Below are 18,143 nucleotides of genomic sequence, written 5' to 3' on the forward strand. Positions count from 1 at the left end.
GACTTTGCACTAATGTGTGTGGCAATAGAGGTCAAGTGAGGATGGCAATTGACCACTGTGATTGGCTATTGTGTGACAAGAAGCACTTCCTGGTGTTAACATTTTAGATACGACAATTGGATTGGATTGGATTAGCTTTTATTAGTCTCACAGTGGAGACATGTACATTTCACAGCAGCAAAGTTATGAAAGAGGAAAGGAAAGGAAGAAGTAGAAAAACAAAATGCAGAAGCTGCTGTAAAGGCAGTCAAGCTTGCGGTGCCATCTTGAAGTAAAAAAAAAATACACAAAAAAATAAATAACAAATAACGTGACACAACACAAAAGACACAGAAATCCTAGGCACTTTCTGTACCCTCATTGTTGCATGAAGCAGTTCTAGATGAAAGAAGAAAGGATCAAAGAATCCTTTTCACCAATGGATCAGGGATGTCACGGTGAAATGTGCATGTCTGCCACGAGCCACATGTTGAAAGCAAACACGAAGCTGTAGCATCCGTTGACGAAAATTGACTGTCTCACATCACCCGTTCTGCGTAAATCCACTTCAATTCCAAGCAGCGACAGTTCCACATATGCATCTGCACTTCTTATCGCGGGCTCCTCAAGCCATGCATCCATACAGCGGGGCTTTTTAAATGCTGCCCATTACAGGCGCAAAAAAAAGCACAATTAGATGGTATATTTTATTTATAGATGAAAAATCTGGTACATTTCTGAAATCTATGGATGTGTCTGGCAGGTTCTTCAGTGGCTCAACTGAAGGCAACTGACCCTGAAGGGGAGCCGCTCATGTATGGGGTTTCAGGAGAAGTGGCAATGCGGTACTTTTCAGTGAATAAAGACACTGGTGTGGTTTGGCTTCGACAGCAGCTTGACCGTGAGGTAAGATCATACAATGAGATATTGTGATTTCTTGGACCTGACAGTCCGTATTCTTTTTATAGCTTTGAGTCTTAAAATATTTGGTTCAAAACAATGTATTTAGCTCAGAGAATAAATCGTACATATTGTTCTATCTTTTGGTACTTTAATTTACACCCACGTGTATTTTTATTTTTCAGACCAAGTCAGAGATGCAGGTTGAATTCTATGTGAGCGACATTCAAGAGGTAAGGATGGATTTGTGTCCTCCTGCTATATTAGTAACAAATAAACAAACAACATTAAAGGGTCTTGCATTGTACATCTTCGTTACTGGAATGCATCAAGCACCTCCATATAAGCCAACCAGTGCACTAGATCAGTGGTCCCTAATCTTTTTTTGCTTTTTTTTTGCGCCACGGACTGGTTTAATGTCAGACAATATTTTCACGGACCGGCGGATAAATACAACAAAATAAGACTCATTTTGCTAGCTTACGGTGGGCTAATTTTAGCGGTATGTATCACGTGACCTAGACAAGTGTTTTGACATGTGTCAAGAGTAAGTCATAGACGGATGTAATCTGGTACTTTTTCATTTTTCATTTTACGTAAATTATTTATTCTTTCTCCGCGGCCCGGTACCAAAGGACCGGTGGTTGGGGACCTCTGTACTAGATCACCTTAAATCAGTTTAACTTAATTGAGAGAGCAATTAATTCCAAACAGGAAGTCCAGAGCCAGAACCGAACCCTGTACCTCTGCTCTGTGAGGCGAATGTGCTAACCAGTGGCATGGCTTAGTCATATTGCCAATAATGCCAGTAAATAAATGAAGGATTACATAAATGCATGCATACATACATACAATAATCCACAAATTATCTAGTGGTTGGGGAAAAAAAGTGTTATTACAGTATATTTCTTCAAGTAATTCAGTAAATTGGAAATCATTAAATGGAAAACTCACAAGTCTATAGCCTTCCCTTCTGTTCTTTCCATTTGTTTTGTTGTTGAGGGTCATTTCACTTGACATTAATGAACATTTCAATGATGAAACAGAGTTGCAGCGAATTATTGAAAAAAAGGTAACGGTTTGAGTTGTATCTTATTCTGCTGTATTTTCCGGTGTATAAGGCGCACCCAAAAGCCTTAATTTTCTTACAAAATGACCCTGAGCCTTATACGCCGGTGCGCCTTATATGTGAAGTCATATTGCGCCACAACAGGTCTCCACTGTCAGCAGCCACCGACTCCGTTTTGCCCTTTACAGTAGAAGAAGTAGTGCGTAATCCCAGTCTCTACTGTAGCGCCTTATAATGTGGTGTGCCTTATATTTGGAAACCTTTTGTGTATCTATTATATTTGATTTTTTTTTTCATTCATTGAAGGTGCACCTTATAGTCCAGTGAACCTTATATATGGGAAAAGTTGGAAAACACACCATTCATTGTGGGTGCGCCTTATAGTCCAGTGCGCATTATACACTGGAAAATACAGTCTTTTAACCATTAAAAAAAGGTTTTTAAAAATATTCCAGAATCGGAATTTACTTTTGTGAAGCATATGTATCCCTCTATTTCCTCCACAGGTGGTCAAAGACACAGTCAACATCCAAATTGGAGATGTGAATGATAATGCGCCAATCTTTCATGGACAGCCTTACACCGTCCATATCCCTGAGGTAAGGATCAAAGAAAATGAATGCATTACGTGCATTTGACCTGCATCACTCGTTGATCTTGATCTTACTTAACAAGTTCACCTTTCATTGGCATGCTCCGAAATAAAATCACAATGCTTCCCAAAAAAAACTTGTCGTCTCAATCAGAATTGAAAATTATGATGGGTCATGAAAGAGCAGTGATAGCCAGATATGGAATGTATAAAAAGCTCGCAAAAACTTGAGTAGCTACTGCTAGCTAACAGATGTAAATACAACAACGGAGATTGTTTTGGTTGCATTTTAGCGAATTGGCAATCTATTCCCGATTTGAGGAATTTGTTTTATTTAAGAGCCTACCTTTGTAGGAAGGAAGGTACAGACACTCCCCTACTTACGAACATTCAAGTTACGAACAACGGTACATACGAACACTTTTGCGGGTATGTCGAAAAATGTCCGAGCAGAGATGCTGTAGGTTAGATTTTGTATTGTGAGGTTAAACTTCATTTTATTTATCTTATTATGTATGATGGGTCATGAAAGAGCAATGATAGCAAATTATGGAATTTATCAAAATCTCGCAAAAACTTGAGTAGCTACTGCGAGCTAACAGATGTAAATGCAACAACGGAGATTGTTTTGGTTGCATTTTAGAGAATTGGCAATCTCTTCCCGATTTGAGGAATTAGTTTTTGTTAAGAGCCTACCTTTGTAGGAAGGAAGGTACAGACACTCCCCTACTTATGAACATTCAAGTTACGAACAATGGTACATACGAACACTTTTGCGGGTATGTTAGAGGTTAGATTTTGTATTGTGAGGTTAAACTTCATTTTATTTATTACGTACACGTGCATATGCTCTCTCTGTTTCTCTATCTCTTCATCTTGTGCATTTTCTGGGCGCTACATTGGAGTCCAGACGGCTCGAATTGATACGGAAGGACTTCTTTAATCGATTGCAAACATTTATCATTTCCTCTTCAGAACTATTTGAATTATATTAATAACTGGATGAGTAACAAGAAAGCATCTTGGGGCGGGACTTTCTGAATCTGCCCAGTTTTCGAGCTCATTTTGTGGCAGTTTTGGGACACTAAGTCATTTTTATTGGTGTTTTGCATTTGACTACAATATCAGCCTGCGTGTTTTGGGTATTTTAGATGCTGTAAAACATTTTCCTGATGTCATTTAGGAAACCAAAAAATGGCGTTGGTTGTCCTTTAAACATACATTCCATACACAATGTGGCACTGAAGCAACTTGCAAACAAATTCACCTTACGAATGACCGTTCAGAACATATCTCGTTGGTAAGTTGAGGAGCGTCTGTATACCCTTTTGAGAAACCACAAGCTGTTTTCACCCAAATGTGTTTCTCTGACCTCTCGCTGGATATGGCACCACACTATTTTCCATCCTTGTCCACTTTGCCCTCTTACTCATCTAATCCATGATATGAAGTAATTGCCAGAGTGGAGTGCAGGACTTCAAATATGGAGCCAAATCCAAACACGCACGCACACACACACACACGCACAAACACATCTTGTGTTTATATTGAGTCCATAATTTTGAGAGTTTTCGCTAAATCTTCAAAGTCGCCTCTCCCCAATCCTTAAAGCCAAGCAAATAAAAGAGAACCATTGAGAATGGGCCACTAGCTGGTAATGTTTTTTTCTCTTTCTCTACTCACAAGTTAGACTCTTATTACTTATCTAAACAAGATTGTCTATTTGTCTTGTATAATAGCACACACCGAGTAGCTCAATCTTGTGGGGTTGCATTAAGAAAAAAGTGGCAGCTCAAATTGAATTGTCTGTTTTAGAAAGGGATTTCACCATGTTACCTTTTTTGGACCAATTTCTCTATTTTTACTGCTTTCTGGGCACTCTGTCAAGTGAATTCAGAGATGTACTATCGATATATCCGATCCTGTAAATTTTCTCCTTGCGTTCATAGAAATAGTATCGTAATAAGCAGTACTATCGATATAACGAGACTTGACTGTATATATATTTTCAAGTTAACTTTTTGGGATAGGTGTGGTTAACCTTTCACAATTTATCTGTTTAAGCTCTCAGTTGTACAGGAGTGGTCCATCGATGGAAAGATTTCTTCAGCCGTCATCTGTACTTCTTTGAAGGTGTCGGACGTTTCGCTCCTCATCCGAAAAGCTTAGTCAGTTAACTAAAGTTGTGCTGGTAGCTTTGGCCCTATATATATGCCTAAAGGACAGAAGTGGCGGTGAGGTTAAAATCTTAGCTAAATAAAATGGTTTGAAAGGGGAGTAAAGGAAGCAATTTTTGTAAAACAACAAAACCCTTCACTAAATCGCCATGGCACCTTCAAAGAATGACGGCTGAAGAAACCTTTTCACTAATTTTCACAATTGAAATTTTCCTCGTTTTTGTGGTGTGACTAAAGTCCAAGTTATACACCTCGGGTGCAGAATGTTTTTTTTTAATGAAATTATCGACTATTTTTGATTTGTGAGATTAGGCAGTAACAAGAACAGGCATTTGGTCTTTATTTGGATTTATGACAGCCACATTCATGGTAGGCATAGTGGACATAATTTAGGTTTTTGTAGTGACTAATGAATAGAGTTAATAAAATACAACAGAATTGCTGAAAAAAATGCTACTGGAAATCGGTTGTTGGGCATTTTATGAGTTTTAGGGTTTGTAGTGTGCTTCCTTGGTTAATGAAGGTAAAGGGAAAAAACACTTATTCAGTGGCCGGTTTGTGTTTCGTGTTTAGCGGTGGCACAAAATCATCATTAAAATTAGCTAAAAACATACAGTTCTGCCTTTAGAGCAGCAACAACTTGATATCTAATTTAAAACAGATTATTTTCTTACAGACAGTGTATTGTAGGTGACGAAGGCGGAAGTATACACCGAAACGTGCCAGATATTTGAACACCTACAATACACTGTCTGTAAGAAAAGAATCTGTTTTCAATTAGAATATTGTTATCTTTCTTGTGGTGGGCCCACATGAGGTCCATTAGCATTGTCATTGTATTGGACTACAAACGCTTCCCTGCTTACGAACATTCGAGTTACGAACGACGGTACATACGAACATTTTTGTAATAACATGTATTATTCTCTCCAGTTGTACGTGTATATATCTTTATAGAGCATATATTTTATTAAATGCTTATTTTTCAGTACAAACTAATACAGGTCATGGTAGGCATAGTGGACATAATATAACTTATACAAACCATAAACATACTTCGATACATTCCATACACAATATAACACTGAATCAACTTACGAACAAATTCACCTTACCAACGACCGTTCGGAACATCTCTCGTTTGTAAGTTGAGGAGCGTCTGTATGAAGTTGTAAAAAAAAAAAAAGGTCTACTTCTGTTTGGTGGTGTTCATTATCAGATGAGTTTGGATTTCTATAAAAATTATAAAATGTTTTCTTTATTGAAACGCATTGGGCAGCAATGAAGCGATTCCCAGTGTGAAATTGTTGACAATGGGTTAAAACTAAGAGTTGGCTAAATAGGCTTCCCTCTGCTCAGGCTGATGTGGCTCAATTGAGCGGGTATGTCTCCACATCCGTTTGGGGCCCACCTCCTGCGACTCCCTGGGAAAACACAGGGAGATGGAAAGGGAAAGGGGAAAAGTGGAGGGGGGGCAATTGCAGAACCATGACATAGACAAGGAGCGCTGTACAGTGCAATGCGTTTAACAAGTCAAGCAGCCCTGGAGGTCGTGTGTCTAAATGTCATTTTAATTTGTAGAGCCATAAAGAGGGTGAAAGGAAGCAGGTGGGCTTCCAATTGTTTCCTCTGTACGTGTTAATGAACCGCAAGCCAATACCACACAGTCAGCCAACTGCAGTCTGGATACCAAAACTGTAAATATCCCCAGGAATAATGTTCGGATATAATAGCAGATGGGTACAGACTTAAATCCGACTATGAGGAGTACTGTTTCAACATTTTATATACCGTAATTTCCGGACTGCAGAGCGCACCTGATTATTAGCCTCACCCAGATTTTAGAGGAAAAAACATTTTGTACATACATAAAGCACAGCTGTCTATAAACCGCATGTGACTGCAAGGTTAAAATATCCCATCAATCAGGCTCCACAAACAACCCGCACAAGCCATCTGTACACTTGATGCAAAAAGCTATCAACCCAGCTAAACACAACTGATGAGGAACTAGGTAAAATAATCGCAGAGAAAGCACCTACAAGGGGCCATTCCTCAAGATGTTCCTCATCAAGTGTTTAATCCTGATGAACCGGCCACTCCATTCCATCAAGCCATCAACGACAATCACAAAGGTAAATAAAATGACTTTATTATATAGTACTTATAATACCATAGCACATTTATTATACATAAAATAAGGTATATTTTGTGGAGTTTTAAGGCTTAGAAAATTAGAAAGTAGAAAATTGTTTTATGGGACCTGGGAACGGATTATTCTCATTTTAATGGTTTCCTATGGGAAATTAATTTTTGGAATACACACTTTTCACCTTACATATTCTGTCTGGGAACCAATTAAGTTTGTAAGCCAAGGTATCACTGTACTATATAAACTGTATTTATCCTTCACGTGTGTTTGGTAAAAGATGAATCATTGGTTTTGTGGCATTAGTGGGTTTAGTTTGACAACCTTTTATGCACAAATCCAAGTAAATAAATAACTTGAGTTTAAGTCCCCAAACCACATTCATGACGTACGTTACCTGTCCACAGATCAGATCCTCCTTGAACTTGTTTTCCTGCGAGAAAAAAAAATCTTGCAGTTGAATCCATCTGTTCTTTTCTTCATGCCTGCCAGTTCTGATTGGAACGTACAGTAACTTGATGAGCCTGTCCACAAATGAATCTGGTCTCTTCATATATCCGACTCACTCATTTGAAGCTTGTACAGTGCATCTGATAACATTATCTTCAGACTCAAGCTGTTAAACCAGCTGTTTTGCGCTTATATTTCAAACACAAACGATCAAGTGCTTTCCGCCTTCGTGCATGGAGCTTGTTATGTTTACGCTGAGTGTAGCGCTTTATGTGTATAAATATACAGGACTCTCCATTGGAAGCCTTCATTAACTCTACTCCTGAAGGTAGTTTCTTTGAATATTCCTCTCACATTTGATGAAAGAAAACAGCTGAAACAGCAATGATAAATGAAAAGCATGTTAGCATTACTTGGTTTTTTGATAACTAAAAGAGATTTGGCATAAAAAAAACAACATCTCAGTGAGGAAGAAGTCATTTTGTTTTCAAGTTTACTGGTTAGGCTACTCTCAATAATTACATTAGCAAACACTAAATAACAAGTATGCGTATTCAGAGTATAATAGTTGTGTCGACTGTTTTTTCTGATGTATAAGATGCACCGGAGTACAGTGAGACCTCAACTTACGAACTTAATTGGGTCCCAGACAGAGTGTGTAAGGCGAAAAGTGTGTATCTCAAAAAAAAAAAAATCCCAAAGGAAACCATTAAAATGGGAATAATCCGTTCCCGGGTTTCCATAAAATATACTTTTCAACTAAATAAGCCTTAAAACTACACACAACATACCTTATTCTATGTATAATAAATGTGCTATTGTATTGTAATGAAAGAAATACACTGCATTGTATCATAAAGTCATTTTATTTACATTTGTGATGGTCATTTATGGCTTGATGGAATGGCGTTGGAGGTCGAAGGTCAAAGGGAATTGCTGTTTGGAAAGAGAGGCGCATTACATGACGACTGTAATTAAAGAAATAAACTGTTCTGTTAAATAAAGTTTTATTTACCTTTTTGATGGTCGCTGATGGCTTATGGAAGGAGAGTCACCTTCCATAAGGACTGTTGGTAACTTAACCTCTGGTGCTGTTCGGTCGTGTGCTTCCGCCGAAGATCACTCCGCCAGCCGTGGTGGGTGTGTATTATGAAAATAGTGCTTATTATAAGGTTTAATTTTCATAAATTTGACATTTGTATGACAAAAAGTTTGTAAGTTGAGGTGTTTGTAAGTTGAGGTCTCACTGTATAAGGCGCACCCCCAATGAATGGTGTATTTTCAAACCTTTCAGCTTCAATGAATGAAATAGGTTGTTAAGAATATATCTAAATATATAGAACTCCTCCAAATATAAGGCACACCGTATTATAAGGCGCTACAGTAGAAGCAGGGTTTATGCACTACTTCTATAGGTGGAAATGAAGTCAGTGGTGGCTGCTTACAGCAGTTGTGAGACCTGTTGTGGCTCAATATTATTTCTCATATAAGGCGCACCTACATATAAGGCACGGGGTCATCTTTTAAAGAAAATCAAGGCTTTTGGGTGTGCCTTATACACGGGAAAATATTGTATTTTTCAGTATATAAGGCGCACCCCCAATGAATGGTGTATTTTCAAACTCTTTCTATATATAAGGCGCACCGGACCAAAAGGCGCACCTTCAATGAATGATAAAAGTAAATATAATATATAAATATATAACAATTTTCCAAATATTAGGCACACCACATTATAAGGTGCTACATTAGAGGCTAGGGTTACGCACTACTTCTACAGGGGGAAATGTAGTCTTTGATTCAATATTATTTCACTTATAAGGCACACTTGTGTATAAGGCGCAGCATCATCTTATGAAGAAAATGAAGGCTTTTGGGTGCGCCTTATACACGGAAAAATACGGTAATTAAATATCAGAGCACATATTTGCAGATAAAGAGTTCAGGTCCACTGCTCAGTGATATACTGGAGATGATAATGCTGTCAAAATGCCACCAAAAAGACTCTTTCTGCCCTTTTGAATGAATCAAAACATCATCAAACAGCATCAAAGGTGTTTTCTGTTTCGTTTTCATCCCAATTCAGCTGGGAGTGACTCCAGCTCCCTTGCCACCTGGGGAGATTCACCTATCTGACTTTGTTCATCATTAGTTTCTCTACTTTATCCGACAATGTGCTTTACTCTGTAATATAACTTTTCTCTGCGTCTTTTGGATGTCAAGGGTTAATGCTAAAATGCTACATAGGCATTACGTGGACTGTGCGCTTTGTGATGTTAAATCGCCTCCTCTTTCTCTATTTACTTTTCTGTCATTTAGCTCACCGAGCATGAAGTGCACCTTGATTTACAAGCTATGTCGAGATGAGTGCATATTTATCTGTCAAAAAAAAGGAGAAGAGTGACCATCATGAGATGAAGGGAGAGAGAGAGGGAAATGTGAGAAAGAAGGAGGTAAAGAAAGAAAAGTGAGTGCGCACAAGAAAAGACGGCATGAGTGGGGCAAGATTGAAGCGAGGGAGAGAACGGCTTGCACTCCCAAAAGCCATTAAAGTTTGATTCACCCACTCCTTACTCTTTGAATAAATCAACCTGTCAGTCCCTCTCTGCCTTTTCTTTCAAGTGTGTGGGGACCCTCCCCTCCCATCCCAGCCCCCCCCCCAATGCCTTCGGCTCTCTTCTTTGCAATGACACTCTGTTGGCAGAACTGCAAATTCTGACAAGGTTTGACTAACAAGATGATAGGCTGGGCATCTTTTAAAGTGTTTATTTTGTAGACGCGCTGGTTATTTCTACTCATATAATGGATGTGCGTTTAATACTAAGTTTTGACCAATCTGTCATTATAATGGCGGACAGATTTTCCAGATTAGAACTTGATAGCCTTTGCGATATTAGTTCGAGAAAATATACTCCCACAATTCAAAGAATGATAAGTGCCATGAATTAAAATGCACCGTGTTTTGCAATCTGACACAACATAGCAGTGCTGAGTTAGCTCACAGTCACATGTTCTGGTCAAACCTTTCAGGATAGCTTATTTGCTTGGTCGTTTATTTTTGAGATTCAACAAAACCAATTCACCTGAAAGGTGTTTGACCTTCCATCTTGAGGCAAACGGCCAAACAGTAAACCAAAATGAATACATTTAAAGGACAACCGACGTCTCCGGACAAGTTGTGTCCATAATTTGTAAAATGTCTTCAAATGACTTCTACTGAGCGTATTTTACAAAGATTACACCGAATATAGCTATATTTTACCTTTTAAGACTCGCGCTGAATATTCAGGAAGTCTTGTTTTTGAGTTGGTGACGAGTCCTTACGTTACGTCACTGAAGGAACGCCCCTGACCATAAAAAGAACACATTGTAGCAGTCCTTCCATCACGTCAATGCATTTTGCTCTACTTTGGTCTGAAAACGTTATATAGGACCACAAAGAGACAGAAGAGGGCAACAAAGCTCCATGTAAGCAATTAATCATGGAAATGATTAATTGCTGATTAGTCATTTTATTGGAGTTTTGCATTTGACTAAAAATCATACTGCGTGTTTTGAGTATTTTAGATGCTATAAAACGTTTTTCTGATGTCTGTTCAGTTAGGAAACAAAAAAGTGACGTCGATTGTCCTTTAACTCATTCACTGCCAGACATTTGCAAAAATGTATCCTCTCCAGTGCCAGGGTTTTTGTCATTTTCACTCGAAATTCCTGGACCCACGGAATATTGAGTTTTAGGACTACATAAATATTTGATGCAGCGTTAGAAATCTTATACTCTCTTCTTTCATCAGAAAACAGTTAATTCCTAAGTTATATGAGTCTGGAGTTATCTGAGCTTGAAATGGGGCCGGCTGTAAAAAATATAATACAAATAAAATGTAATGCATAGATAATGATTTATATAGTGATTTAACAACAAATGAAGCTGAAACAAAGCACGAACATGGACAAAAGGCAAATGCTTTCCCCTTGTGGAACATTGTATTTGTGATTATATTTTATTTATTATAGTACCTATGCTTGTCTGTGACTGAAGTGTCCTTGAGAGCTTTGAAAGGCGCTTAAAATGTAATGTATGATGATGATGATTATTATTATTATTGTTGTGGAAGGGAAAAAAAACATTGCCAGTGGTCTGACCAGCGCTTTATCAGCACCCCTACTCCCCAAACAAAAACAACACATTTGGGAATTACAGTGAATGAGTAAAATTGTGAAAACTTGTTTCATTCATTGAAGGTGCGCCTTATACATGGAAAAGTTTGATAATACACCATTCATTGAAGGTGCGCCTTATACATGGAAAAGTTTGATAATACACCATTCATTGGAGGTGCGCCTTATACTCCAGTGCACCTTCTACACCGCATAATACGGTATTTATTCATTTTATTTTACCTGTCATTACTTTGTTCATTTCCCTTAGCTATACAGTATTCACCTTCTTTATGACAGCACGTTTATTCTGCTGAGAAACACCTCCGGCATTTAGCTGCATAGGGATAGCGTCCTATTCTACCCTGACAATACCGCATTGCCCACACTACAGATAGAAAGAAACTTCGAAACACTGTACAGCGCGGTGTATTCAGAGCAGCAGGCAGTCGAACAGGGAGATTCAGGGGGCCACAGGTCACAGTGCTGAAAAACACCCGCGTACGCACACACAGAAGACATGAAAAGGAGTGCACAGTGTCAGTCAAGGAGAGGAAAGATTCATTTGAAAAAAAAAACAGTCAATTGTGTATTGAATCCCATATGGTGTTCCTGTGAAAAGATGGAACTTTGGCATAGTTGAGCTGAAAAAGTTACTGTATGTCGTGGTGATGAGCCTTGAACAGGAACTGAACCATGGAGCAGAATGTATAATTAAAGGGCAACCGACGTCACTTTTTTTGTTTTTTAACTGACATCAGAAAAACGTTTTGTAGCATCGAAAATACCCAAAACACGCAGTATGATATTTTTATTCAAATGCAAAACACCAATAAAAATGACTTTAAAGTGTCCAAAATCTGCAAAAAAAAAGTGAGCTGCGAATTGGGCATTTTCAGAAAGTCCCGCCCCCAGTTCGTGACGTCACGCTAAGACGTCTTGCATTGCTGGAGAATCAAAACAATGGCTTCAGATTCGGAGAATATGCTTTCTTGTTACACATCCAGTTATGAATATGATTCAAATAGTTCTGAAGAGGAAAGCATACATGCTTGCAATCGATTAAAGAATTATATGTGCCATTTTGAGGCAACATTGAGGGGAGATGTCTCAATGAAAAAGAGACACAAAATGGCGACCTCCGTTTCCACAGGCTGATAAATTCCTTATATGGAGCTTGGATGCCCTCTTCTGTCAGCTTTTGGGTGCAACACGGTTCTCAGACCAAACATGTACAGCAAAATCCATTGACGTTGATGAAGGACTGCTACAATGTCTGTGTGTCTTTTTTTCGGTCAGAGGGTGGTCCTTTCATGACGTCACGTACAGACTCGTCACCAACTCAAAAACAAGACTTCCTGAATATTCAGAGCGAGTCTTAAAACGTAAAATAGAGCTATATGCGGTGGAATCGTATTAAAATACGCCCAGTAGAAGTCATTTGAAGCCATTTTACAAATTATGGACACAACTTGTCTGGAGACGTCAGTTGTCCTTTAACGGTTAAAATACAGAAGCCGGCCGGGAGAGGCCAATGTGGAGTAAAAGTATGTTGACCGGCAAATATGTTCAAATGTAATTCTACGATAATCTGCCTCTCTGGTTTTAAAATGTACAACAACAATCGATATTAACTCATTCGCTACTAGGAATGTGCAAAAAATGTGTCCACTCCAGTGCCAGGGTTTTTGTCATTTTCACTGAAATTCCAGGACCCACAGAATATTGAGTTTTAGGACTACATAAACATTCAATACACTGTTAGAAACCATAGAATCTCTTATTTAAAGCAGATTCTTTACTTACAGACAGTGTAGGTGTTCAAATACCTGACACTGTCTGTAAGTAAAGAATCTGCTTTAAATTAGATATCAAGTAGACAGGATGAACTTAGTACAACGACATAGAATCTCTTCCTTCATCCGGAAAAAAAGGTAATAGCTACGTTATATATTTCTGGAGATATTTGCGCTTCAAATGGTGGCAGCTGAACAAAATACAATGCAATACATACGTATGGATTAATATAGTGCTTTAACAACAGCTGAAGCTGGAACAAAGTGCTGACAAAACGGGAAATATTGCCCCTTTTGGAGGGGAAAAAACAACTTTATCGGCACCCCAGCAAGAAAAAAAAAACGAACAAATTCGGGAATGGCGCTCTACGTCATATTTTCAATTCCCAAATAAATTCGGGAATGGCAGTGAATGAGTTAACAAAGGTGTCTAGATAATTATATTCCTTCTCTCTTTTATAAGGTGGTATGAGTGTAGTAGTATTTGCATTCTAAGCGATAGTGACATTTTATGTAGAAATTTGAAAGCACATAAAGGCCAGATAGTTTTGTCTTTTAGGATATGTCCGTTTATATGATAATCAGCATGACTCTCATTTGCATTTAATTTTGTTTCGTGACATCTTGAAACAAAGTACCTGAGGTAAAACTGTTTCATTTTGTATTGTATTGTCTCATATTTTATTACGCACCCCCCCCCTCGACTTCCCCCCACGGATGTCATTTAATCTGTACCTTAACCAGTTGCGTACGTTTCTTCTTAATGGGTTGACAGAAAGTTTTAAATGTTATAGAGTAGGCCTGCAGCGGTGACGTTTTATATGATAATGTGCATTCACTGGACAATTCAAATGAGATCTATGACAAAAAGTGAATACAAATATTAGAAGCACTCGTGGGTAATTTGTAGTGTGACACACACACACAGCAAACAAGCCACACCATATTGTTGGTACAATGAATTTTAAATCACTACTTCTATGTTTGTGTCTATTTTCAAAAATGTTGCATTCTCACCTTAATGAACTATTGAAGCGGCAACTGTTAATTTGCCATAAGAATTCATTATATGTGTGTCATCTCAAATCTGGTTATATTTTTCAGTTTCAAGTTCAGATCAAATAGACACTGCAGACTACTTAGGAACAAGGCGGCCTATTTGCACTTTAAACCAAAGCATCTGAGCTCGAAGTCTCACCTTTTAACTCATTCTCTGCCAGACGTGCAAAAAGGTGTTCACTCCAGTGCCAGGGTTTTTGTCATTTTCACTCAAATTCCAGGACCCACAGAATATTGAGTTTTAGGGCGTAATAAACATTCATTGCCGCATAAGAAACCTTAGACTCTCTTCTGTGCACATAAAAAAAGCTAATTCCTAAATTATATGGGTCTGGAGTTATATGAGCTTGAAAGGAGGGCGGCTGTCCAAAATACATTGCAATACATGCATATTGGTTTATAGGCCTTTAACAACATCTGAAACTGGAACAAAGCGCTAACATGGGTTGAGTGGCCGCTGGTGCGTGTTGTTGCCGCTGCTCATCCACAGAAAAACTTATCCTGTAACTGTAAAGTGACCTTGAGAGTTTTGAAAGGCGCTTATCAATGAAATGTACTATCATGATTATTATTATTAACTATATAGCAATCTAAGTAGCTATCTATCTGTTGGCTAACTATTGTTTATCTACTAGCTAGCTAGCTTTCTATCTCTGTATTTAATAGTGACATTCAGTGTATTAGCTAGCTAGCTAGCTATTAGCTATAGAGCTATCTAGGTGGCTAACTGTCTAGCGAGCTGTATGTTGGCTATCTATTAGCTATATACTAGCTGGCTAGCTAGCTTTCTATCTGTGTATTTAATAGTGACATTTAGTGTATTAGTTAACTAGATAGCTAGCTATTAGCTATCGAGCTATCTAGGTGCCTAACTGTCTAGCGAGCTATCTGTTGGCTATCTATTTGCTATCTGCTAGCTAGCTTTCTATTTACTTCCAGGTTGAGTGAACGCTGGCGCGTGTGGCTGCCGCTGCTCACCCACAGAAAAACTTATCATGTGACTGTAAAGTGACCTTGAGAGTTTTGAAAGGCGCTTATCAATGAAATGTATTATTATTATTATTATTATTATTATTATTAGCTATATAGCTATCTAAGTGGCTATCTATCTGTTGGCTATCTATTATCAATCTACTAGCTGGCTAGCTAGCTTTCTATCTCTGTATTTAATAGTGACATTCAGTGTATTAGCTAGCTAGCTAGCTATTAGCTATAGAGCTATCTAGGTGGCTAACTGTCTAGCGAGCTGTATGTTGGCTATCTATTAGCTATCTACTAGCTGGCTAGCTAGCTTTCTATTTACTTCCGGGTCGAGTGAACGCTGACGCATGTGACTGTAAAGTGGCCTTGAGAGTTTTGAAAAGCGCTTATAAATGAAATGTATTATTACTATTATTTTATTGGTTTATATAGTCGAGTAACAAAGCGTTAACATGGAAAAAAGGGGCATGATGCCCTCTCGTGGAAGGGAAAAACATTGCCAGAGGTATGAGCAGTGTTTTATCGGCACCCACCGCATGAAAAACCAAAACCCCAACAAATACGATAATGGCACTCTACATCATATTTTCAATTCCCGAATAAATTCGGTAAAGGTCGTGAATGAGTGAAGGAATGTTTCTATGGATTCAAAACTGCACTTGTACTTTTAGTTTCTCAGTCAAGATGGCCAAATTTGTATAAGAATCAGGCAGTGTTGAAAGACTTACAATTGCGGCCTTGTCCTTGCGGCCATCCCAAAGGATCTTCTGTCTTCTCCTGTCTTTGTGGATCCACGTGGCATGCTGGACTTGATTACCTTTACATTTAAACAAACAGCCTGAGCCTTTTAGATGCTATTTGTAGGCAGTGAACCATGAGCTGTGACAGAAAGGTTGGGGGTCAGACAGTTGGGGGAGAAGACTAATCAGAAGATAAGGTTGTTATTTGTCTCTTCCCTCAACGGCTGAAAGAACCCGTCCACGCATACAAACACTTACAGGCATCTCAATGCAGCCGTCACCAAGATGGCCCCTGTGGACACGAGGTATCCCCCAAGGACAAAATTTGGACCTGCTCTAGCAAATGTGCTTACCTTTAAAGGACAATCGACCCCTCTGGACAAGTTGTGTCCATAATTTGTAAAATCACTTCATATGACTTCTACTGAGCATATTTTACTACCTTTTACTTACGTATTTTACTACATTTTACTTACTATTCCACCGCATATAGCTATATTTTACGTTTTAAGACTTGCGCTGAATATTCAGGAAGTCTTGTTTTTGAGTTGGTGACGATGCCGACTCAAATCAAAGTTTTTCAACCTCTTCTATTGCCTGAGACCGTTGCTTAGACAACACCGAAACACCCTTAGCCACACATAGCAATGGTTGACTTAGCATACTGATAGTGGGACGCTATTTCACACGAACGCACACCTCGTTCATGTTTTTCCATGATCTCCTTCTTCTGCTCGACCGTAATTTTCTTTTGTGTCTTCTTCGGCTTAACACTGGCCTGTGGTGCGGTCTTTTTCGGTCCCATAATAGCAAAAGTACTCCACTCGATAACAAACCACATCTGCACTCAAAGAAAGTGGGTGTGGACAACTAGTCTGCCAGCCACCGTGGTGCTGTTCGACCGTGTGGTTTGGTGTTCATCCGATGAAAACTAGTCCGCCAGCCACCGTGGCGCTGTGTGGTTTGGTTCGTCCGCCGAAAACTAGTTCGTTAACCAAGAATACAGTGAGACCTCAACTTACAAACACCTTATCTTACAAACTTTTCGTCTTACAAACTTCAAATTTCTGAAAATTAAACGTTATAATAAGCACTATTCTCATAATACACACCCACCACGGCTGGCGGAGTGATCTTCGGCGGAAGCACACGACCGAACAGCACCAGAGGTTAAGTTACCAACAGTCCTTATGGAAGGTGACTCTCCTTCCATAAGCCATCAACGACCACCAAAAAGGTAAATAAAACTTTATTTTACAGCACAGTTTATTTCTTTAATTACAGTCCTCTTGTAATGTGCCTCTCTTTCCAAACAGCAATTCCGTTTGACCCTCGGGCTCCAACGCCATTCCATCAAGCCATCAATGACCATCACAAATGCAAATAAAGTGACTTTATGATACAATGCAGTGTAGTTCTTTCATTACAATACAATAGCACATTAATTATACCTAGCATAAGGTATGTTGTGTGTCGTTTTAAGGCTTATTTAGTTGAAAAGTATATTTTATGGAAACCCGGGAATGGATTATTCCCATTTTAATGGTTTCCTATGGGAATTTTCTTTTTGAGATACACACTTTTCGCCTTACACACTCTGTCTGGGAACCAATTAAGTTCGTAAGTTGAGGTCTCACTGTATATGCTCGCCAATTTAATGTTCGTGAGGCGAAATGTTCGTGAGCTAAAGCGTTAGTTAGCTAAAGTGAAATCGTTGCCTTAATAATATTATTCTAGGTTATTTGAAAAAAAATATTGAAGAAGTGGGCTATCTTTTTACTTTAGGAAGAGCCAAAAACGTCACTCTCCTGTTAAGAAAGGTCATTGACCCCTGTTGTGACAGCACTGCAAAGGGCATCAATGATTCTATCACACCGTTTAAAGAAAGAGTTTAGTCTACTTTCTGGTGTTTCTTCAAGGCAGCTCGGGACAGACAAATGGAGACAAATTGGCGTTTGGAGTAAATAGGTGGCTTTTTGAAACTGAAGGTTCCATGGCAGTTGGGACTGAAAAACAGAAAGGCTAAAAGGACCAGGAGAGTTTGAGAAGCATGCTGACAAATAAGAATCATTGTTAGCTGCTCGACGTGAAAA

General features: G+C 38.7%; 1 protein-coding gene across 1 annotated transcript in view; it reads left to right on the forward strand.

Moving 5' to 3' along the window:
- Nucleotides 1-18,143, forward strand: part of cdh23 (cadherin related 23) — a 156,661-nt gene that overhangs the window by 26,828 nt on the left and 111,690 nt on the right. Inside the window, exons 4-6 of the mRNA XM_089011482.1 lie at nt 743-885; nt 1,065-1,112; nt 2,455-2,547. Of these exons, the coding sequence (XP_088867608.1) occupies nt 743-885; nt 1,065-1,112; nt 2,455-2,547 (284 nt within the window). The remainder of the gene's footprint in view (nt 1-742; nt 886-1,064; nt 1,113-2,454; nt 2,548-18,143) is intronic.

The sequence above is a fragment of the Hippocampus bargibanti genome, linkage group LG13 (assembly GCF_051943395.1).
Source record: "Hippocampus bargibanti isolate YZ-2025 linkage group LG13, ASM5194339v1, whole genome shotgun sequence".
Taxonomy (NCBI): domain Eukaryota; kingdom Metazoa; phylum Chordata; class Actinopteri; order Syngnathiformes; family Syngnathidae; genus Hippocampus; species Hippocampus bargibanti.